Source organism: Gopherus evgoodei, chromosome 1 (assembly GCF_007399415.2).
Source record: "Gopherus evgoodei ecotype Sinaloan lineage chromosome 1, rGopEvg1_v1.p, whole genome shotgun sequence".
NCBI lineage: Eukaryota > Metazoa > Chordata > Testudines > Testudinidae > Gopherus > Gopherus evgoodei.
Genome location: NC_044322.1, coordinates 303,652,598 through 303,677,046, shown reverse-complemented (window position 1 = coordinate 303,677,046; position 24,449 = coordinate 303,652,598). Strand labels below are relative to the sequence as shown.

Genomic DNA, 24,449 nt, shown 5'->3' with positions numbered 1-24,449 from the left:
TGTGATTGCAAAGCCATTGGCCATTATCTTTGAAAACTCAGGGTGATCAGAGGAGATCCCAGATGACTGGAAAAAGACTAATGTAGTGCCCATCTTTTTAAAAAAATGGAAGGAGAAGGATACAGGGAACTACAGGCTAGTCAGCCTCACCTCAGTCCCTGGGAAAATCATGAAGCAAGTCCTCAGGGAATCAGTTCTGAAGCACTTGGAAGAGAGGAAGGTGATCAGGAACAGTCAGCATGGATTCACCAAGGGCAAGTCATGCCTGACTAACCTAGTTGCCTTCTATGAGGAGATAATTGGCTCTGTGGATGAGAGGAAAGCAGTAGATGTGTTATTCCTTGACTTTAGCAAAGCTTTTGATACGGTCTCCCACAGTATTCTTGCCAGCAAGTTAAAGTAGTTTGGGCTAGATTAATGGACTGTAAGGTGGATAGAAAGCTGGCTAGATAGTTGGGCTTAACGGGCAGTGATGAATGGCTCCATGTCTAGTTGGCAGCTAGTATCCGAGTGCCCCAAGGGTCAGTCCTGTGGCTGGTTTTGTTCAGTATCTTCATTAATGATCTGGAGGATGGTGTGGATTGCACCCTCAGCAAGTTTGCAGATGACACTAAACTGGGAGGAGTGGTAATACGCTGGAGGGTAGGGATAGGATACAGAGGGACCTAGACAAATTTAGAGGATTGGGCCAAAAGAAACCTGATGAGGTTCAACAAGGACAAGTGCAGAGTCCTGCACTTAGGACAGAAGAATCCTATGCACTGCTACAGACTAGGGACAGAATGACTAGGCAGCAGTTCTGCAGAAAAAGATCTAGGGGTTACAGAGGACGAGAAGCTGGATATGAGTCAGTGTGCCCTTGTTGCCAAGAAGGCTAATGGTATTTTGGGCTGAATAAGTAGGGGCATTGCCAGCAGAATGAGGGATGTGATAATTCCCCTCTATTCAACATTGGTGAGGCCTCATCTGGAGTACTGTGTCCAGTTTTGGGCCCCACACTACAGGAAGGATGTGGAAAAATTGGTAAGAGTCCAGCGGAGGGCAACAAAAATGATTAGGAGGCTGGAGCACATGACTTGTGAGAAGAGGCTGAGGGAACTGGGATTATTTAGTCTGCAGAAGAGAAGAATATGGGGTGATTTGATAGCTGCTTTCAACTACCTGAAAGGGAATTCCAAAGAGGATGGATCTAGACTGTTCTCAGTGATAGCAGATGACAGGACAAGGAGTAATGGTCTCAAGTTGCAGTGGGGGAGGTTTAGGATGTATATTAGGAAAAACTTTTTCACTAGGAGGGTGATGAAACACTGGAATGGGTTACCTAGGGGGGTGGTGGAATCTCCTTCATTAGTGGTTTTTAAGGCCAGGCTTGACGCTGCCCTGGCTGGGATGATTTATCTGGGGACTTGTCCTGCTTTGAGCAGGAGATTGGACTAGATGATCTCCTGAGGTCCCTCCCAACCCTGATATTCTGTGATTAAAGATTTCCTTTTTAGGGATAAAACTCAACTTCCCCTCTTCTCCCATTGCCTGAAGTTGGCAGCACCCTTCTTCCTCTCTTGGAGACTCCTGTCCATCAGCCCTAATTTCTGGGTACCGGGAGGGTGGGGACAAAAAAGATTATTTAATCCATCTGTTTGACAATGCACGATACGTCTCTGTTATATTAAGTAGTAGTTTGTGCAGTATAGCTTTAAACTTCAAGCAAGACAATTTCCAGATTTTTCCTGGGGATACTCTGCCATGGTCAAATAGATCACTGCCAAGAAGTCTTTTTGAATGTTCCCTTAACTGCACTCCCAATTATGTCCCTTTTGGTTCTGCACTAAATTCTCTCCCTTCTTGATACACGTAACTTTTTGTAAACTGTTATCCAATACCACAGTGATAGGCAGGATGTAAATGCCTACATAGAACCCATCTTAGTCATCACTTAGCCAAACTCTAAATATTTTAACTCCTAATTAAATCTCTCCACTTTTGCTGCTCTTCACTGGACTCCTGAAAGAGGGCGCAGTTGCATCATGATGTATTAGACTCTTATTATTGTATTAGAGATTGAAGTTAGACTCGTGATGTAAATGGCAGGATCACTCGTCTTTCCTCTTTTGAGGAGATATTCCACTTTTCTGATACCACCTTCTCTTCATTGTAGACTGGGCATAGTTCCACCTTAAAGCAGTTGATACACATTTATTAATTAGTGTTCATTTTGCTCACCTCTTGCACTCTCTCAAATTAGTATAGCAAGTGAAATGCTAGTCAGTGGCATCCAGTAGCATGCTAGTAGCTTTCTTGAAGTCTGCTAATATGGGTCAGTGTACCTAGTTAGATGTTAGTTTCCCTTTGCAGAAGGCTGCTACATGAGTAAGGAGCTTGTGAAGGGAGATGAGGAGAAAAATGTATAGTAACAGAATGATGGGGGAATTGAGTGCCTGCCCAGTTCATTCTCTGAATAAAGGAGAAGTGAGAGTAGCTTCTCATAACCTTCAAAAACAGCAGCCAATTGGGGTGACAAAGCAAAAGCTGAGAATCAAGTGTTTTTTGTATTTGTAAAGCTCTTTTTTTTTTCCAAACCATCAAGATACCCTTTAGTCTTTGCTGCTAAAAATTACATGATTTCCTTTTCTCGACTGCACAGAGCACCTTTGTTCATATCATATAGGAAGAATATTGTCACCTAAATTATCTTGAAACTGAATCTTTTTTCAGAAGCATTAATAATCTTTAAAATATAAGACAGGGTTGGGGGGGAGAGGTGAAGTTTTTTTGCATGCTTGTTGTATTTCACATAACCTGCATGACAGTGAAATGGGAGATGGTGTTTGATTTGGTTGTCCCCTGTACTTAACCAATGCAGTCAGTTATTCTTTTAATGTATAAAAGAAATATGAAGAAAATATTCTATTTCTCCCAGATGCTGAATCCTCAACCAGAGAAGACTTTTATTCGCAACAAAGCAGCACAAGTCTTTGCATTGCTGTTTGTCACTGAATATCTCACAAAATGGCCCAAGTTTTTTTTTGATATTCTGTCAGTAGTAGACCTTAACCCTCAAGGAGTAGATCTGTACCTCAGAATCCTTATGGCTGTTGATGCTGAGCTGGTAGACCGGGATGTAGTTCATACATCAGAGGCAAGTTATATCATGTTTTTTATGTTGCATAATATTAATATTGTGTGGAGCTTAAGGACTATTCATCTTATTTGCAGCAAAAGGGATTCTGTTCTTCACCAGGAGGATTCTGCCTTAAAAGAATTACAGGACAGTTTATATTCAACAGTTGTGTGTATAAAACTTTATAAAAACCTTTTTTTCATGAGTTCTTAAATTTCAATTAAAACAATTAATGTTTGAATTTTAACAAACTCTGTAATGTTTGTGACCCTGTAACAGCAGCATTTTGCTTGTCATGTGGGAAATTTGATGGACTGTTGTTCACTTGATGATTTTTAAATTGGTTAATTTTTAAAATGTTCCAGTTTCTAATGAGGCATCACTTATAAGTCGTCTTATGTTTTTTTAAAAAAGGATTTGGAAGTCTTTCTGCTTCCCTTTTTGGCATTTATAAGTGTCTTTTCAGAAAACGAAATTGCTGACTGGAAATTGTTTTGAATTATTGTATGGAGGGAAGGGGAAAGAAAATAAAACACAATGTATTGGTTTTGCAAGCAGACAGGAAAAGTAGGTGCAGTTTTGGGGCTACCAACTTTTGAATAAGCTTTTACAGTTTAATAAGCAGTAGGAAACAAAATAAGGAAAACATAAATGTGGATTATGAATATTTGCATTTTTCAAGGACATGAACTGTTCCAAGTGTCTACATTTGATAGTGAATGTGCAAAAGCCACTAATCTATAAAAAGATGAATGTGCTTCTGCTGTATTTATAGGAGGCTCGTAGAAATACCTTATTAAAAGACACCATGAGAGAACAGTGCATTCCAAGCCTTGTGGAGTCGTGGTACCAAATCTTACAAAATTATCAATATACTAATGCAGAGTTGACATGCCAGTGCCTTGAAGTAGTTGGAGCTTATGTGTCCTGGATAGATTTGAGCCTGATAGCCAATGAAAGGTAAGGTGTGTTTTGGTTTTGTTGGTTTTTTTTTTTTTTTTTTCCCCACTAGAAATCTTAGCCTTTCTGATAGTATTTTTGTATGCAGTCCTGTCACCAGCATGGTAATATGATTCTTACAATATCCTATGTCAAAAATCTGTTCTAGAAATACAAAAAATAGTGCCAACCAAACTTCCTGTTCTAAGTAACTTTAATACTTGCTGATTTCTCAGCAGTGGAGAGAGATTGCACAGAGCAATGTAAGCCATAGTGTTAGATGGGTCTGACTACTATGTCTATAAATGACATACATTATTGTCTAGATCTACAAACCACATGCACTATATAGGCTTTTAAATTAATTTAAAGTGAAACCACATTGTAAGTAAGAAAACATACAAATTATATGATTTCGCTTACGCATGTGGTGATGTAGTGTGTCTATATAGTAACTTGTTTTCACCTTTCTAGGTTTATAAATATGCTGCTAAGTCACATGTCTGTAGAAGTTCTTCGGGAGGAAGCATGTGACTGTTTGTTTGAAATTGTAAATAAGGGAATGGACCCAATTGATAAAACAAAACTGGTAGAATCTTTGTGTCAAGTGTTACAGTCTGCTGGTCTCTTCAGTATTGATCAGGTTAGTAAATTGATATTTTGGAGATGAGTAAGTCACACAGCTACATAAATAAGATTTGATGATGAGGGGAGTAGAGGGCCCATCTTCTGAGGAGACTCGATGATGAGCTTGGCTTCTGTAGCCTAACAAAAAGAAGGCTGAGAGGGATATGGCTGATCTCTCTAAATACATTAGGGGATAAGTTCCAGGGAAAGTGAAGAGCTATTTAAGGTAAGGACAAAAACAAATTAATATCAACTGGCCATAAACAAATTCAGGCTGGAAATTGGAAGGTTTCTAACCATCAGAGGGGTGAGGTTCTGAACCAGTTTCCCAAGAGGAGTTATGGAGGCATACAATTTTTAGGAGAGAGCTGGACAAATTTGAATATAGTTTTGTTGGGGTTGTTTGTGATGGTAGGGGACAGGGCTCAACAGACCTGGGGCTCACTTCTGGTTTGTCTTATGTTCCTAAAGCTCATACCTTTGGGTTCCAGCAGGGGTCCAGAAGGGTTATTTTTGCCTCAGTGTATTCTGGGAGGGTTTTTTACCATCTTCCTCTGAAGCATTGAGTATGGCCATGGCTAGAGATGAGAGATTGGGGGGGGATGAGTGCCAGATACCCCCTGATGGGCACAACCAGGAAGACCTAGGCTAGAAGCGGAAGGGTGGTACCAGGAACAGGAAGTGCAGGAGGTGGGCCCTGCAGCTCAGATAAGCAGGAGCCAACAAGGGAGAACTGGAACCTGTGCAAGACTTCTGCTGTGCCGAGGACACGTCCCAGATACCCGAACTGCCAGGCACGCCCAATGAGCTGCTTGGATTGCCACTGGCAGTATACCCCAGGGAGATGGAGGATGACCCGGGGTTCAGGTACACCTTGATGGGAGGAAGTGGCCCAGGGGCAGCCGTCTTGGGCAGCATGTTGTGGGCGAATTCCCGCTGACCCAGTGGAAGACCACTCTGCCACTGTTAGGGCCCTGGGCTGGGATGTGGCAAAGTTGGGTGGGTCCGCGTCCCCCTACCCTATGCAACCTCATCTTTGGGCTGGCAGCTTCCCCACCTCAGGCCAAGAGACCTGCTAGGACTGTAGACTATTTGCTGGCGTTCAACTCCTGCCGGCACCTTAGGCTCTTTGTTTGGTGCCCCACCCTGCCTGAGGGCCTGGGCCCCTGAACTATTTGTGGCTCTATCTTGCCTAAGGGTTGGAGCCAGAAATGGGGGACTTCTCCCCTTTACTTGTTTCAGGAGCATGTCAGCAAAGGGGTGTGGCCTCCCTCAGAGATTGACCGTGAAGGAGAGCCATACCTGCCTATATGCTTACAGGTACTAAGCATTCTCTCAGGTGCTTGACTAGCTGGTTCTTACTCACATGGTTAGGGTCTAACTGATCATGTGGGGATTGGGAAGTGACTATTAAGGGATGTTTGCCTTTTTCTGTAGCATATGGGTATAGGTCATTTGCTGGAATTATGTGCGTATACCTCAATCACTTCCCTGCCATTGCAGAGGCCTCGAGCACTGGTGCACCTTGGTTCCTCCTATTCTCTACCTGTGGCACATAAGTCTAGTCTCTTGTGGGCTGTAACACTTTAGTCTCATTTCAGTTGCAGGGTTTAATGTGTGGGTGCATGGTGGCGTTGCTGTCCTGTGATGTACAGAGAAGTCAGACTGGATGATATAGTGATCTCTTCTGGCTTTGAACTCTGACTCTAACATTGATCTCCCTGCCTCCCCTTATTTATTTTTTCTCCTCGACCCCTCCTCTCCCCCCATTCTGTACTCTAATTGATCAAGTCACGTGCGTATTTCCTCTCACATAGGGTTTGAAAATGTTACCAGATGCTTAATAGCCAGATAAATACACTTAATAACAAAAGATGTGCTCCCTTTTGTCAGACCAATGCTTAGATGAGAACCTGACCTCCCTCACCCAGCTATAGAGAAAGGAGAAGATGCTGCAATTCCTGCTCAGGTTGCTGTCATTGAGCTCCAGTTTGTAGGTGTCTGATAAACTGGAAGCCTACGCACTATTCCTCCTTGGCTTCTTGAAGGCAGAAGGAGCATTCCTGCTTTCTATTCCTCATACACTAGACTCTAGAACAGGGGTTCTCAAACTTTTTATCTCCATAACCCTATTTTGAGACTTACTGTTTTCTGTGACCCCAGACAGCAACCTAGTGACCAAGGACTCCAAGTAATTTGGATGCAAGCTGTTCCTCCATCTGATGAGATGCTCAGCTCAGCCATCACCAGTGTGGGAGGCTGAGTAACTTTGTCAGCCAAGAATTTGTAAAGCTGTGGAAAGGATTCATAGTTTGTCTTCAAAAGACTATTCTTCCAAAAAACAATTGTTTTCATGAATTCTTTGCTTTGATCACTAAGGTAAAGGATGTGAGCTTTCCTTGCAGACCTGTATTCAATTTGTTCAGTTTCTCAAATATGTTTGTGAAATAGGCAAGAAGGCACATCTTCCTTTGGTCACATAGAAAATTCAGTGAATTCATTCTTTGTTGTCCATTGCATAGGCATGCAGCTGGTCTCAGTTGAAAAAATTGTCCCAGTACTTTTCCCCTCGAGAGCCAATGAGCTTTGGTGTGGAACATCACATCGTGATCAGACCCCATGTCGTCACATAGTTTTCCAAAAAGGCATGTGTGAAGAGGCCAACTCTTGATGTAGTTTACAATAGACGAGACCTGCTGCAAAACTTCACTTAACTCTGGACTCAAAGGTTTAGATGCCTTTTGTTCTCTGAATCATGCCATGAGTCCACATATTAGGCAGAGCAACTTTCTTTACCTGTGCACTCAGACCTGCTTTGTGTCCTGCTATAGAGGGAGCTCCATCTGTGCAAAAGCACATCATGCAATCACATGCAATGTTTTTGTCTTGCATGTAACACATCAAGCGTTGTGTGCCATCTCATGCCTGAGAAGATTGAGGCCCAGAACAGAATGTTTTTGAGAATTGCACCATCCCATGCGCATTTCACATTTCTTGGCTCTTCTGCATTGTTACCCTCTGTGCTCACATCAACCTGAAGAGCAAAAACGTGTTTTTTCAGATGTTTTCCCTGATCACCTGCTATCATCTCAATCCTTCGCTTTACTGAGATGTTGAAGAGTGATCTGGCTTTGCTTGTTTGCCTCACTTTCTCCACACATTTTCACCATATCCATTGCAGCTATCAGATCCAAGTCTCTCTGATTGTGTGAGGCTTCTTGGCCTATGTGATGTGGTAACTCACCTCAGTGATGCCTTTTTGAGCATGGTCAGAGACGGATATGGCTCTCTTGAATTGCACTTCTTGATGCAAAAGTTCTTCTTTTCAGCGCTGGAAAACGACCTTGGTTTTCCTGTGTGTTTCTTGTGAAGGATTTCCAAGCGTGATTGAAGTTTGAGGCTTCTTGCTTTCACTAGTTTAACACTGTGACATCATAGCTGTTTCGGCCTTTCTTCATTCTTGACAAACACTGGAGAAACCATACTCAAAGAAAGCCTTGTCATATTTGCAAGCACGTGTCTTGCACTCTTGATTTTTTTTGTTCATAACTGTAGCACTAGACTTATTGCTGGAGGTTGAAGCAGATAGCTATTGTGCCTCTTATGACAAATCAGAGGATTTCACTGTTAAACAAATTAGGCCAGGATTTAGGAAGGCCCTGTGTGGTGATAGTAGGGCAGCACAGAGACAAGTGACTTTTAATGATTCTTTACTGAGTTCCAGCAGGATACTCAAAGTGACATAAAAGAAGATATGGGCCCTGCATTAAGGAGTTTGCAAGCCGCTGCAGATTCCCATCTTGGAAAAGGCTAGCACAGATACCAACTCAAGCACAGAGGATACTCTGTTAATATGTCTGCTGCCCACAGATAAGGATCTTCTGGATTAAAGTCTTTCAGCTGGATGCTTGCACGGCCAGCTGGTACAAATGGCAAAATAGTATCTTCAAATCCAGTGTGTCCAGACCTGTTCCAGCAGGAGTGGCAAACCTGAGAAGAAGCCAGAATTTACGAATGTACATTGACAAGGAGCCACAGTAATAACGTCAGCAGCCCCCCCATCCACTCCCCCCTCTCCCAGTGCCTCCTGTCCACTGGCAGCCCCGCCGATCAGTGCCTCCCCCTCTTTCCCCATGCTTCGTGATCAGCTGTTTCATGGCGTGCAGGAGGCGCTGTGGGGTGAGGGGGAGGAGTGAGGGCATAGCAGGCTCAGGAGAGGGGATGGAAAGGGTTGGAGTGGGGGCAGGGCCTGGGGTAGAGCACGGGATTGAGCAGTGAGCACCCACTGGCACATTGGATAGTTGGCGCCTGTAGCTCTAGTCCCGGAGTTGGTGCCTATACAAGGAGCCACATATTAACTTCTGAAGAGCCACAGGTTGGTCACCCCTGTGTTCCACACACACTGTATCAGGAGACTGCGATTTTACAAAATGGTGGCCTCTGCACAATATGGCCTTACGTGCACTGTATGTGCGAGGTCACGCTGTGCAGAAGCTATTTTGTAGACCAAATGGTGGCCTTCTGATACAGCGTTCATGGAGCACGTTGGGACACATTTGGGGGCAGATGGCATCTCACTGGCTGATTTTGGCTTATTGGACGTAGGACCCCATTTGAGGTCACAACCCACAGTTTGGGAACTACTGCAAGAGCCTCCAGGCTGCTGCGAGGGTGAATGGGGAGACTCCAATATGCAAACGTTCTCTTGCTTGCGCTAAAGAGGATCTCTATTACTCTACCCAGATCCAGTGTGTAATTTATAGTGTGCTTTAGAATGAATGGCTTTATACATATGTAAAACAGTTCATATCTGTAATGAAGGGTGACAATAAACACATTCCTTTCTCAGAGGTCTTCTAGTAATTTTACTTGAAGTGGGTTGATTCTGAAAATACAGAAACATGTCTGCTATGTTTATCTTTGGAAGAGAAGAGTTCATCATAGTGTGTTTTTTAAAATTATCTGCCAGCTATTTATTACTTTGGAGTATGAACTTTTCCCATATAAATCACTTGGGCTTGTGTACTTAAAATCATACAGATTTCAGGGGAGTAAATGTATAAATAAGATCACTTTTCATTTTGAGGTAGAAGGGATAGGGAGACTAACCTGGGAGAGGAAATTAATTGTTATAATAATGTGACGCTCAATGGTTGTGAATATATATATTTTTTGCATTGCTTTAATCTTTGTCTCCCCATTCCATCAGGGAAAGAACAAACCAGGTAACCTCTGTGCCAGTTTAGGAGACACATATGCTACTTCCTTACATGACAGTGTGTACCTATAGAGACAACGCATAGCATTGCCCATGAATCTATACCACTTTGGCGAGTTGGAGCTTTGAGTCTTTGCTACTATTTCTAATCAAATCCCTCTTCTTCCTACAGGAAGATGATGTGGATTTTCTAGCCAGATTTTCTAAACTGGTCAATGGAATGGGGCAAGCGTTGATAACTAGCTGGACTAAACTGGTAAAGAATGGAGATATGAAGAGTGCTCAAGACACCCTGCAAGCTATTGAAGCGAAAGTGTCCCTAATGTTGCAGCTGCTAATTCATGAAGATGATGACATTTCATCTAATATTATTGGGTTTTGTTACGATTACCTTCATATCTTGAAACAGGTAATTAAAAAAAATATACATGGCAACTTATTTTCTCCCTAACTTCTTAAGAACATTTACTTTGCATGTTAAGTTTCTTAACGAGTTTACTTGTTTTAAAAATGTTTCATGGCTTGGTGTTTAACACATAGTAGCTCTGGTTTATTGGCTTGTGGAATACTGCTTATGTACAGTTGTTTTGTAGAATTTTGGAGACATGAGATTGAATGAAATTTTGTGTTCTCTGAAAAATATGCTTGCAAGCAGTATCGAGTGTTACAGAGAAAAACACAGTCATTGCTATAGCTATTAGAAAGTGAAAAATCATTTTTGATGAGAGATAACATTTTGAAATGTCTCATTACAGCTTTCCTTGCTTTCGGACCAGCAAAAAGCTAATGTAGAGGTAAGACTAGTTGAAGTTCATTCTTAGCAGAGCTCTAATTTGATAAGTGTCATTTTTGGCAAAAGCGATCCCTAAAACTCCTCAGAAATATGAACATTTCCCTTTTTATTAAGACTACCTGTTTTAATTGTTACTCTCAAAACATGGATCAGTAAAGTTGTCATGACTTGTCATTAGGGAATCACCCTCCCTTAACCAAACATATTACAAATCAATTGTTAAATTTACAATATATTTTGAATTATGCATATAAAGACTGACCTTATTTTAGCCCAGATTTTCCAACTCTCTTCCTCCCAATCAGCTCTAGTAACTTGAATCCATTTTTTCATAATTCTGGGAATTTTTGTATCCAGATTAAGTGTGCTCTATAATATAGTGATGTTGTCATTTTGTATCTATAGGCAAGCTGAGAAGTTTTCCAAACTGAACTTTAGATTATTCTCTTTACATTGTTTTAATTATCCCAACTCAGAGAAAAGCGAGATGGGGAGGTTTGGAGTTCAGAGTTTGGAAGGAGGGTCTTATGAAATGAAACACAACACATACTATGTTCACTTCAGAAATATATTCCTCAAGTGTTAGCTTTTCACTTTGGACACTGTGTGCTAACAGGCCTATCGGTTTTGTCCTTGTGTAGTTCCAGTTCTGTTTCATTAGATCAAGGCAGGTTACCACTGAAACTAATAGGAAAAAACAAGATAAGCTAGTCAGCTTCATATAAAACCATATAATCAGATTCCCTATCTGACTTGTAGAAGCTGCTTAATTCTATCAAATCCACTCCTCTTTCTCACAAAATAATGCACAACTTCACCCTTCCTTTCTTGGATATCCAGTGATAGTTTATTTTACCGATTCCCCTATAGGCTTCTGGGCTGTTTTGATTGTTTTCTACTAGGCATAACAAGAACCTTGATGTTCATGCCATTTTCTTTGTACATTTTAGAATAGCTTTTCATTCACAGAAAGAAATTAGAGCCCAGTACTTCTAATGGTTTTTTTTAAAACAAACAAACCAATTTTGAATACCTCAGAGTAATGCATTCTAAAAATGGAAATGGGGGGGAAAAAAAACCCATAAAGCCCTGAAAAACCTAAAAATACTCTTCTTCCCTCCCCTGCACCCCTTCCCCCCCCAAAAAAAATACATTGTTCACCATGGAAGATATGATGGCTCTATATGTGGTGGGAATTTAAACTTTTGGGGTTGAACCATATGGGTTATATGTGGGAACTAGTGAGCTGGATAATATTGCTAGAAATTGAGCACTGTCAATTATAGTGAATCAGGCTTTTAAAAACTGGATTACAGCTGAAGATTTGGTCACTTATCTGATTGACAAAAACCGTGTGGAACATCACTTCCACTAAGTCTCTTAGAACATTCTACCTCCAGGGTGGATCAATTTTTAATTATATAAACTTCAGCTACTACATTTTAAAATATTTCCCAGATTGCTTTACTGCAAAGTATAGTGCTAGGATTTTATGTAGTTATCAATTACTTTGTTTCACTTGTTGGAGTACTGGAGTAGACTAATTTTATCAACTTTTCTTCACTATAGGCAATTATGTTGGCTGTTATGAAGAAGTTGACCTATGATGAAGAATATAATTTTGAACATGAGGTAAGATGTCATATTTAGGTAAACTTGATTTTTGTGTAAATAAAATCTCAGTTTAAATTACATGTTGTTTGGTTTAAGTGAAGAATCCTAAAATTCATGTAAATAGCTTTGTTTAGAATTTGTGAATACCAATTAGTGTATTTAGTTTTTTAAATTTAGGATAAGATTTGAAACCTATTATCTCAATGCAAGCATATCTTCTGTTAACATCCATCAGAGCTGTGTATGTATCAAAAGGGGGGAATACTCTTAAATTAATGTTTGGGTGACAACTCCTTACAGGAATTTTTGGAATAATCTGAACTGAAGTATGATTTTAAATTAGTGCACTGAATTGAGCTCAAATGGGCATTCTCATGCATACTGTTCCTTGTGACACCATATATTAGATGACTGGGGTATTCACATCAGTGGTTCAAATTAACACTGAATTTCCAAGTGCAGGACAAAGAAAACAAACTTTCTAATTTTTAGACAGCCATACTGTTTTTGGTGCAGGTCAAAGATCTCTCAAATTGTTTTGGTATTGACTTGACTGAATAGCTGTAAGTGAACTGCATTTGGGTCAGGCTCAAATTTGTAGCAAGAAACCAAATTATAGTGTAAGAGGATCTCAAACCCACACACAGATTTATTTTTTTCCAGATATTTAAATACTTCCTAACTAGCAGCTGCTCTTTCAGTGCATCTCATTACATTACTAGTTTCTTGACCAACTAGCTAACTTGCAGAATTAGACAATAAATTTAATCCAGTGGTTCTCAAACTTTTGTACCGGTGCCCCCTTGCACATAGCAAGCTTCTGAGTGTGACCCACCTTATAAATTAGAAACACTTTTTTTTTTTTTTTTAAATATATTGTGACAAGGCTTCCTCTCTGCCTTGGTGGGTCCCGCACTTCTGTTTAGCGGTGGGCTGGGGTATTCATCTTTCCCTCAGAATTTTCCCCATGCCCTGGGTTTACTGTCAGAGCAGAGTCCCTCCTGGCCTCCCTGAAGGGAAGCGGGGGAGCCTTTCAATCTCTGGTAGCCCCTCCAGGCATAGTGGCAAAAGACTAGACACCTGGTTCAGTCTCTGGCAGGGTCTCTTCCCTCAGATCTCTGGGGTCTGGAAGGGCCGTCTGCCCTATTGGGCAGGGATTCTCCCGCCCTTCACCTCTGTACCTGCGTGGCTTCTCTCCTAATGCTTGTCAGCATCTGCACTGCCCAGCTCTCCAGTAGCTGGCCTTCCTCCCTCAATCTTCTGCCTCTATGTGGTTGGAGGGGAGGCTTTTAACAGGTTCTGGCAGGCCCTTGATTGACCCCGGTGTCCTGATTAACCTAGAATAACCCCTGATCAGCTATCAAGGAAAAAGGGACCTGCTTATCCTGGGGCTAATATATCTGCCTTCCATGGATTAATTGGGTTTAACCATAGCCCTGGCTACACCCTTGCTAAGCCTAGGGTGTTGTACACAAATGTAGACTTGCACCTCTAAGATCAGGCAGCAATTTGAAAAAGCACTCTCCTGGGTTAATTGGTTGCTTTCCACACCCCCCTCCTTTCCACACTTCTGTTTTCTGAAGTTTTTATGGAGGGTACTTCGGATACTCATGTGAAATGTTTGGACAAAAATGTTAAAAGTAACGGCTGTGAAAATGTTAGAGTAACAGTTGTGATATTATAAAAAGAGAATTCCAGGTTTAATAATAAAACTATATGTGCAACTCTGTGCAGTCACATTGGGAGAAAGCTTAGTAGTTAAATTATATAAGGGGTCAACTAAAGTGGCTACTGTCACCACTACGTTTTTGTCCCCAGAAACTTTTACAGCTATTCTGAAGGAAAATGGGCTCTTTTCCTACAAGAAATGGTCTGTAAAGGACTGCTGCAGGTAGCAGGCAGCCAGATACTCTGATCTATATTATTTGACTATTGGATGAGTTAATCAAAATAACTAAAGGAAAGGAGTTTCTATTGGAACTTGACTATCTCTGATCGGGGTACAGTTGTGTAAAAATAATAGCAGCACTCTCCTCTAGCTGTCTGGCTTGACCCCATCACAATATTTAACACCATTATAAATGCTTGAGACAAAGCTGAGTTTGAAGTGGAGGCTGACAGCTTGCGACAGCCCACCCCCATGTAATAACCTCGTGAACCCTTGAAGGGGCTCAACCCCCAGTTTGAGAACCCCTGATTTAATCTATGGCTAGAAGTCAAGGATAGCAGTTTAAGATCCTGTGCTGAAGGGGGGAAACATTTTTTGTAGCCTCAGAGGAGCAATTCTTGCAGTGAAATGATGTTGAGGTTCCTCTTGGCTTCATCTGGAAGGTGGAAGATAGGAGGTCCAATTTCTGTATGGTTAAGTATGCCGGCTAAAGAAGGAAGGTGGTTTTGACAGGTTTGCATCTTGTTAGTGGAGAGAGACTGGGAAGCTGATGAGAGGGAAGAATCACAGGGCTGGAAGAGACTTGAGAGTCCATTCCCTATGTGTTGAGGCAGGACCAAATATACTAGACCATCTCTGACAGATGTTTTTCTAACCTGTTCTTAAAAACTGCCAAGCCTGGGGATTCCACAACCTCTCTTGTCAACCTGATCCGATACCTAACTACCCTTATAGTTAGTCTTTCCTAATATGAAACCTAAATCTCCTTTGCTGGACTTTAAGCCTGTTACTATTTGTCCAGCTTCAGTGCATGTGGAGAACTACTGGTCATTGTCCTCTTTATGACAATTCTTTATGTAGTTGAAGGTTGACATATGACATAATTTTAAAGTTGAGGGAGAACTTTTATTCTTGGACGAAACAAATGGATAGAAAGCAAGAGTGGGTTGGAGGTCCTTTTTTCTTTTTTTTAACTTTGCTTTGGCTATTTAAGCCAGGGGTCCCCAACGCGGCATGGCGCCTGCAGCGCATCTGAGCCCGCGTACTGGTCGGCGGACGAGCATCCGCCGAAATGCTGCCAACAAGCTGCGTCATTCAGAGGCATCGCTGCCGAAATGCCGCTTCTGTGTCTTGTTGTCTGGCGCCTGCCAGATGAAAAAGGTTGGGGACCACTGATTTAAACTGTACGATTTTGAGGGCATGGACTGTCTTGCTCTGTGTCCTGAACACAGTGGTGCCCTGTTCTCAGTTGGGGCCTCTAAGTGTCACTGTAATACAGAAAATAATGAAAGGGCTATTAAGAAGCAAATAAGATGACTGGTACATATCTACCTTTTCATAATCTGTTTTGTATCATGACTAATCACAACTTTAGTTTTCTAAAGATGTAATTTTCAGATGTTTGTCTTAAATGTGGATTACGTGAAGAATCTCTGTGTTGCAGGGTGAAGATGAGGCAATGTTCGTGGAATACAGGAAACAGCTGAAACTATTGTTGGACAGATTAGCTCAGGTCTCACCAGAGTTACTACTGGCTTCAGTCCGCAGAGTTTTTAACACTACACTGCAGTAAGTTATATTTCTTCTAGTTGGCTTTAAGAAAGATTGCACTTTAAGGAAAGATTGCTTGATGCGATAATAGATGACAGACTTCTCATGCAGGCCTTGTCAAAGCTCTCAGGTAAACCATTCTTTACATTTAATTTAGTAGTCAATATCCTTTTGCTGTGTCTTCAGCAGTAACATAATCTTGATTATTCTTTTAGGCTCAGATTTCTAGAAAACCTCTTGATCTGTTTGTAATATTAAATGAGGGCTTAGACTCTAAAATAGGTGCCTTCTCTCTAACTTTAAGGTTATGACCATCCTCTCGCTTTAGGGACCACCATTATCTAGCAACTGAATAGTTTTTCTCCTTAGCTTTTCATCATGTGGATAAATAGCCGCCTGCTTAAATATTTTTAAAGCTAATAGTGAAAACTACCAAAATATTTGAGGAAGTGAGAAGCTGTGATAGACTAGTGCCAGTGGAAGCAGGAGTTGCATCAAATATTGCTATTATCAAGGCTCAGTACAAATAGATAACATAGGGGAAAAACCACAAACCATACCAAATTGGTCTTCCTCCTCAATCCTAAATAGCAGCTATGAGAAACCTACAGTATTCTTATTGAATGCTCCTCTGCTGCTTCAACGATACTGGTATAATGGTGAAAAGAAATGCTGCATGTTTGTATATGTAAAAAGTGGCCAATATTTCAGGATGTCAGTGTTCTTATAGTCCAGGGGTCGGCAACCTATGGCCCATGTGCCTAAGATGGCACACGAGCCAATTTTTAATGGCATGCGGCTGCCTGCTGCGACTCTGCGTGCCATTAAAAATCCTGCCAACGCTGCAAGCCACAGGGTCTGTGGTCCTGGGCTGGAGCACTGGCCCGAGGGCAGCAAGTCGCCAGCCCCTCCCCCGCCTTTTCCCCCTTTCCCTAGAGCCCTGCTGCCGCATGTGCAGCGCTCTAGGGGCTGAGGCTGCGCGCTCCCGCTGGGCAGCATTTGGCTCTGTGGGGAGGGAAAGATGCTCCATGTTCATCCGGAGCCCTGCTGCCGTGTGCACAGTGCTCTGAGGGGCAGGGCTGCGTGCGGCGGCAGCAGAGCTCCAGATGAGTGGGGAGCCTCATGGTAAGGCGGCCGGGTCTGGGGCTGGGGTGAGTTGGGTAAGGGGTGGGGGCAATCAAGGGACAGGGAGCAGGGTGGGTTGGATGGGGGCGTGGGATCCCGGGGGATGGTTAGGGGTGAGGGTCTCTGAAGGGGGGCGGTCAGGGAGCAGGGGGGGTTGGATGGGGCATGGGAGTCCCGGGGTCTGTTTGTGGGGTGGATAGGGGTCAGGGCAGTCAGGGGACAGGGAGCAAGGAGGGTCCTGGGGGAGCAGTTAGGGTGGGGGGGGTCTCTGGAGGGGATGGTCAGGAGACAAGGAGCTGTGGGGGGTTGGATGAGTCAGGAGTTCTAGGGGGGCTGTCAGGAGGTAGGGGTGTGGAGAGGGATTGGGCAGGCAGGGAGCGGGGGGAGGATTGTATGGGTCCAGAGTTCTGGAGGTCCTGTCAGGGGGCAGGGAGCAGTTAGATAGGCATGGGAGTCCAGGGGGTGTGGATAAGGGTTGGGGCAGTCAGGGGACAGGTAGTGGGTATGGTCTTAGGGGGGCAATCGGGACAAGGGGCAGGGAGGCCTAGATAGGGGTGGGGTCCCAGGAGGGAGTAGTCAGGACAAAGAGTTGGGGGGGGGAGATTGGGGGTTCTGTGGGGGGCAGTCAGCAAGCCCTCACCACTCCCACGCACACACCTAGCCCTCTGCCCTGCACCCCCCCACACCCCCCCAGGTCCCTGCCCTGAGCCCTGTACTACTCAGCCCTCTGACTCGTTCACTCCCCCATGACCCCAGCCCTGACTGGCACCCCCACACATACCCAGCCCCCCTACCCTGACACCTGCACCCCCCTCAATGCCCCCAGTCCTCTGCCCTCACTCTTGCACCCCCCACATCCCCAGCCCCCCAACATCCCATGCACCCCGCACATCCCCATTCCCCACCCCCACCCTGAGCACCAAATGGGAGTCCTGCAGCCCTACTCACATTCCCACCTGCACCCCTCACACCAAATGGGAGCTGCCCAAGTAAGTCCCCCATACCCAAACCTGCCCCAACCCTGAGTCCCTTCCTTCATTCTAGCTCCTGGCTAGACCCTTCATCCCCAGCCCTGTGCTTGGTCCACTCCCGTCCTCAGCTCAGTGCAGAAAGAGGAAGAGAATTGGCCAGAACCAGGGAGAAGATAGGTACCCACTGTATGTGGACAGGGCCGGGACCCCAGACTAGCCGCGGGCTGAGCGGGTATGGCAGCTGGGATCCCAGCTGGCAGGAGCCGGAGGATGGAACCCCTGAGCGGCAGTGGGCTGAGCCACTCAGCTCATTGCCAGTCTGAGGTCCCAGCCGCAGGCCCCACTCAACCCACTGCCGGCCTAGGTGAACAGAACCCCAGAGCAGCAGTGGGCTGAGCGGACCGGAGGCGTAAGATCAACATTTTAATTTAATTTTAAATGAAGCTTCTTAAGCGTTTTGAAAAACTCGTTTATTTTACAATACACCACTAGTTTAGTTATATAATATATAGACTTGTAGAGCGAGACCTTCTGAAAAACCTGAAAATGTATGACTGGCACATACAACCTTAAATTAGAGTGAATAAATGAAGACTCGGCACACCGCTTCTGAAAGGTTGCCGACCCCTGTTATAGTCTTTCTTTGCCTAGCTAAAGACTATGTTTAATGAAACTGCACATCTGTAGTCTCTCCGTGCCATGCAGTTCAAGGCACTTCACAGGAAAATACTTGGGCAATATATTTGGCTACAAAATTGGTAGCTTGAGTGTTTCATGAAACTCCATTGGCTAATGTGACCTTTTATTGAAGCATAATCTCATGTCCATTTTATAGGAATTGGCAGGCTACACGTTTTATGGAAATAGAAGTAGCAATAAGGCTCCTGTATATGTTGGCTGAGGCTCTCCCTGTTTCTCATGGTGCTCACTTCTCTGGTGATATTTCAAAAGCAAGTGCTTTGCAGGATATGATGCGAACTGTAAGTATTTCAGCTGTAAGAGTTACTTAAATGTTTCACTATTTACTAGTAGTTTTTTCTTTTAACATGAAAGGCTCATCATGATTATGAATACCTCACTAAACTATAGGTATGCATCGTAAATGATTTAATCCTAATTCCTTAATGCATTTTTCCCTGCAGCTGGTGACATCTGGTGTTAGTGCCTATCAACATACATCAGTGACATTGGAATTCTTTGAAACTGTGGTTAGATATGAAAAATTTTTCACTGTTGAACCTCAGCACATTCCAAATGTTTTAGTAAGTTTGATCATTTATACAAAATTTCTTACTTTATTTTCTCCAACTAGATAAAGTAAATATTGGGAAAGTTTCTTGTGTTTGGAGAATTTGTCCTTCCTTATCTATTTTCTGAAAAAGATAGATGATTGAAATTTTGTTGGTTTGTTAAATTTTCAGTTTATATACAATGAATACAAACTGAAATTTTTATTTTACTTGCAGATGGCATTCTTAGATCACAGAGGTCTTCGCCATACTAGTCCAAAAGTACGAAGCAGAACAGCTTACCTCTTTTCCAGATTTGTCAAATCTCTTAAGTAAGTGAAAGTTGTTTCAAATGGTGTCCAATTTTTACAAAAGAATTTCAGGTGATGAGAGCAGTGACTTCTTGAATTTTCAGTAAAAGAAATGGGTTAAATGAGCAGGAATGAAGTGGTGCACCGTAAAAGCACTTTTCTGGAAGACCCATTAGGTTTTGTAAAATTCAGCCAGTACTGCAGAGGATCTTAAAATGTGGACTTGAAGGAGAGTTGTCTGAATTTGTAGAGAAAGGAACAACGGATGTGAACTCTCCCAATTCACCTCCGTTTGGTATTAGCTCTGAAGTCTAATGATGGTGATATACCACTCAATAGCAACTTTCGCTGCTCATCATCATCTTGGAACCAGCCAGCAACTGTGGGCAGATCATGAGTGGAGTTGCAGTATTAGTATCATTCCTCAGTGTGGTAACCTGAAAACAACTTACAGAAGAGTTAACCAAATTTTGAATATACATTTTGTTCTCTTTAACCTAGTAGGCAAAACTTGTTCTATTTGGGGGTTATTTAATAATACCACAGATTGAACAGTTTTAACTGTATGATTAGTAGCAGGAAATCACATTGGTCCTACTTCTCAAGCACAAATATTGCACCTAAATGCAGGAAAACTCTGGAACAATACATCACACATAGAAACCTGATCCTTTTTCAACTGTTAATGTAAACACTTAACTAAACCTTGGTCTACACTACACACTTACACTGGTATAATGGCGTCGCTGAGGCATGTGGAAATCCACACCTCTGAGCGACGCAGTTATGCCAAACTTACCCTTGGTGTGGATAGTATTATGTCAATAGGAGGGCTTCTCCTGTCGACATCGCTATCTTCTCTTGGTAAGATGGAATACCTATGCCAATAGGAGATGCTCTTCTGTCGGCATAGGTAGCAACTTCAGTAAGTGCTACAGCGGTGCAGACGCTGCAGCCTGTAAGTGTAGACAACACCTGAAATGAACAGGGCTGTTCCCACTTGTCAGCTATTTTTCCAGGCTCTCTGCAAACTCATGAAGACATCTCTGCATTCATTACATTCACATTTTTGAGGTTTTCATCACAATCCTAAAACCAGAGACTTCTTTAAAATAAAAACTCTTATTCTGGAGGACCACACAAGAACATAAGAGGTTGCAGTTCACCATACTGTCCAACCCAAACCCTAGTCTCTCCAACTTAGAGCAGGATTCTCTCTGGCAGTAGTGCTAAGATTTTGCAAGTGGTGGTTTCTAGAAATATGTAATACTACTTAAATGTTTTACTTCAGTAAACAGATGAACCCCTTTATTGAAGATGTTCTGAACAGAATACAAGATCTGCTAGAACTTTCTCCACCTGTAAGTACTACTTATTTCCTATAACACCTCGTAGATGAAATGTGTGAATTTACATTCATTTGGGTGCTTAGGTACTAATCTCTAATCATAAGTACTTAAGTAAATTTCTAAATTTCCACACGAGTAGTCCCATTGAATTCCTGGGATTTCAGTGAGACTACTTGTGATTAAAGTTAGGCACATGCTTCAGTATCTTGTTGAATAGGGTCCTAGGAAGCATGGGCTTTAGAAATACCTGTGTAGATGAGATTTGTACCTATTGAAGATCCTTAGAAACTGGCATGAGGTCTGCAAACAATTGCAACTCCTATTGATACTTCTGTTAAAGTGCACTGATCTGTCAAAAGCACTGGAGAGAGAGATTGTAGTGGCTCTGAGTAGCTGAGGCCTGCACTGACATGAGAAATTAACACATGGTGGGAAGCCTCATTTCTTGGAGGATAGATTTAAGGAGGTAAACAAACAATGTTTATGTTAAATAAATAAATAGGTCAGTAGGCTAAAAAGGCAGAATGCCTGAGCAAGCTAAGATAAGAGGGAGAACACCAAGGCAATCCTTTACTAACAATGGACAAGGTAAGTTAAGAATGTAGAGATGAAGTAAAGAGTAGGTCGAGCATGGACAAAGGGGATTGCAGCATAGGGATTGTTTCCTGCAAAATAACTAAGCCAATCCAGAAATATGTGGTGTAATATATAGTAGATATGTATACGAAGGAAGAGGTTTTCTGTGTAACTTTGGATGTGTGATGTGTCCTATACCCACCCCCTACGCTTGAGTCTGATCAACTCAACATAGCTTTGCTATATGCCAAATAAAGGAACCTGAGTGATACAATCTGGGGTGCAACCGAGTTGTTTTTTTGGATCCCAGAGATCTGAATGAAGTGTTCTTCCAGCACCGGATGTGGTGTTCTGGATAAACCAAGTAGAAAAGGTCTCGGAGGGAATCCCAACAGCCTGTATTTCAGACACTTCTATACTTTTTTCTAATTTATACTTAAATTCATAACTAAAACAAACTGTTATATCTTAACTTTCCATTTTTGTGAAAGAATAAACTTTTTCTCTGGAGATTTCTCTTTACTCCTTGTCCTTCAACAATTCTCTTTGGAATTTTATAAAGATTTAGTAGAATGCAATTTCAGTAATTGGTGATTTATATATATTCTCTATCTGTCTTTGACTCTAGGAAAATGGTTACCAGGCTTTATTAAGCAGTGATGATCAACTATTCATTTATGAGACAGCTGGAGTGCTGATAGTTAACAGTGAATACTCTGCAGAAAGGAAACAGATTCTAATGAGGAATCTGTTAACTCCACTAATGGAGAAGTTTAAAATGCAGCTAGAGAAACTGATGATGGCACAAGATGAGGACAGACAGATGGCACTGGCTGACTGCCTCAATCATGCTGTTGGCTTTGCTAGGTGGGTACAGTAACATTTACTTGACAGGTATACATTTGTTTTTTGTTTTTAAGAGAAATGTTTGGAATCAGGCTTGTCATTGATTTTGTTGAATTTTTCTGCAAGCATTTATTGCCCCAAAATCTATTTTGGTTGGCACTCTCTCCAAACAGCCCAGAAAATCAGGGAAGGTACCTTTTTAGAAAAGAGTGTCAATAAAGGATCTAAGGTCTTCAAAATACTTGAGTTTCATTGAATTTCTAGTAAACCAAACACTTACCATTAAATGACGCATGAAACATCTTATGAAGAACTTCAGTTAAAATAAAGAGAATATTCTAGTGTTGTCCATTTTGGCACCATTTGCAAATTGTAAATTCACTCAAACTTAATCTCTCATGCTGTGCTTTTTAGTATGAAGTAAATTACGTTTGGAAAGTGATTAAAAAACTTGATGCCCTGAGTGTTTGGTTCCCCATTTCAGGACATTTTAATGTTTGAACAGGACATTTGCGTTCTTAAATATCTAAATTAAGTCTTGTTCTTTATCTGATTTGTTGCTTTTTATTTCCGTTGGAATGTGAGCTAATAGAGACCTTTGTGTTCGTTTGCTTGCACAGCCGAACCAGCAAAGCTTTCAGCAACAAGCAGACAGTAAAGCAGTGTGGCTGCTCTGAAGTATACCTGGACTGCTTACAGACGTTCTTGCCAGCACTCAGCTGTCCGTTACAAAAGGAAGTCATCAGAAGTGGTGTCCGCACATTCCTTCACCGCATGATTATTTGCCTAGAGGAAGAAGTTCTTCCATTCATTCCTTCTGCCTCAGAATACATGCTCAAAGATTGTGAAGCAAAAGACCTTCAAGAATTCATTCCTCTTATAAATCAAATCACAGCTAAGTTCAAGGTCCGAGTCTGTCAGTTTATGGGGTAGGAGGCTTCTAAACTCCTGCTTTCTGGCCTTAGAAAAAGGGTCATTGTATGTGAAGGAACCTGAACTTCATAAAATTGTACTTCAAGCTTTCTTTTTTAGCTGTAAATGCCTTTTATTAGTAAATACCTGCTTGAGGAGGAGGAAAAGAAGTTATCTTTTGGTAGATTCCGAAGAACTAAAGGGGTATTCCTTCTTTAACTGTAATTGCCCCCAAAAAGCATCAGAAATAACTTAATTTTTGTTTAAGATACAGCTTTTGGATTTGGTATTTCACTGCTTAAAAACACTTTTTATATTGACAAGTAACATACTTGTTTTCTATGATGAAGTTAGTATTGAATAGGCAAAATCCCATGGTGCTAAATTTAATTTGAAAAAATGCTATCCGCTCAACAGTGATTGAACCTGAAGTGAACTTTCTGTTCTTTTTCCTTTTTTGTAGCGAGATTTACGGGTATGTACACAGATATAGACATATAAAAAATGCAGGTAGGTATGCAAGTTTTAGATACGGTGTGTGGATATTCAGTGGAGAACATTGGTGTACAGGAACTTGGTGCGTAATTGTACAAAAATATACACTGGTTCTTAATGTACTACTATACAAGATAGGTCCACAAATAGTGTAGAGTTCTTAAACACTGGTAGGGACTTGGGGTTTTGGAGCAGAACTAGTGTCTAGGAATGTATGCAGATGTTTGGTATGTAAATGAGATTGACAGGAACTTTCACTGTTGAATTGGAGAGCTTCTCAAACTGTGGCTGATCACATTGTGCTGGCTCCTCATTTCAAATTGCTAAATTGTATGAATGGGACAACTAAAATACATTAAATTACTGGGCTAGTATTACTTTTCAATGTCAGCAATTGTTGTTGCTGCAAGAATGTTATGCATTCATGAATGGGAGGGGATATTGTCTTGTGAACCATCTGTATACAAAATTTGGCCCCAATGTGAAAAAGCTTGAGAAGCCCTGGTGTATAGAATCTTTTAAACCTATCTTTCAGCTGAAGGTTTCTTGTTAAATATATTAAAAAGCAGAGTTTGGTGTGAAAATGAAAATACTACAGAGAAAAAATGTTAGAGCTATCATGGTGGTATGGCAGAAATGTATACTAAAGCATGGGGAATCTAGGTTCTGGAGCACTGTTGGGAATTTCACACTCTGAACTCTATGGAGTGATGGTGATGGGATGTAAAGATTATGGCAAGTTTTGGGAGTTTATGGAAAGAGTGTTTCCACATTGGTGGTGTATCCTGTTAGCTTTTCAGATGATGCTGATGGCAGCTCAAGATAGAGTAAGGAGTTAAGTAATCATATGGGTGGGAGAAATGATGATAAATAGGGATTGCCTGTTG

General features: G+C 41.9%; 1 protein-coding gene across 4 annotated transcripts in view; it reads left to right on the top strand.

Moving 5' to 3' along the window:
- The window catches only part of XPOT (exportin for tRNA), an 82,044-nt gene that overhangs the window by 34,518 nt on the left and 23,077 nt on the right, over positions 1–24,449 (top strand). For 3 of the 4 annotated variants that reach the window (XM_030548834.1, XM_030548837.1, XM_030548836.1), the window contains exons 6-19: positions 2,918–3,136; positions 3,894–4,078; positions 4,532–4,700; positions 10,075–10,311; positions 10,658–10,696; positions 12,265–12,327; positions 15,642–15,766; positions 18,680–18,824; positions 18,987–19,106; positions 19,311–19,405; positions 20,676–20,745; positions 21,938–22,176; positions 22,776–23,061; positions 23,531–23,542. In XM_030548834.1, the coding sequence (XP_030404694.1) occupies positions 2,918–3,136; positions 3,894–4,078; positions 4,532–4,700; positions 10,075–10,311; positions 10,658–10,696; positions 12,265–12,327; positions 15,642–15,766; positions 18,680–18,824; positions 18,987–19,106; positions 19,311–19,405; positions 20,676–20,745; positions 21,938–22,176; positions 22,776–23,061; positions 23,531–23,542 (2,004 nt within the window). The remainder of the gene's footprint in view (positions 1–2,917; positions 3,137–3,893; positions 4,079–4,531; positions 4,701–10,074; positions 10,312–10,657; positions 10,697–12,264; positions 12,328–15,641; positions 15,767–18,679; positions 18,825–18,986; positions 19,107–19,310; positions 19,406–20,675; positions 20,746–21,937; positions 22,177–22,775; positions 23,062–23,530; positions 23,543–24,449) is intronic. The other variant, XM_030548835.1, reaches the window with a different exon arrangement.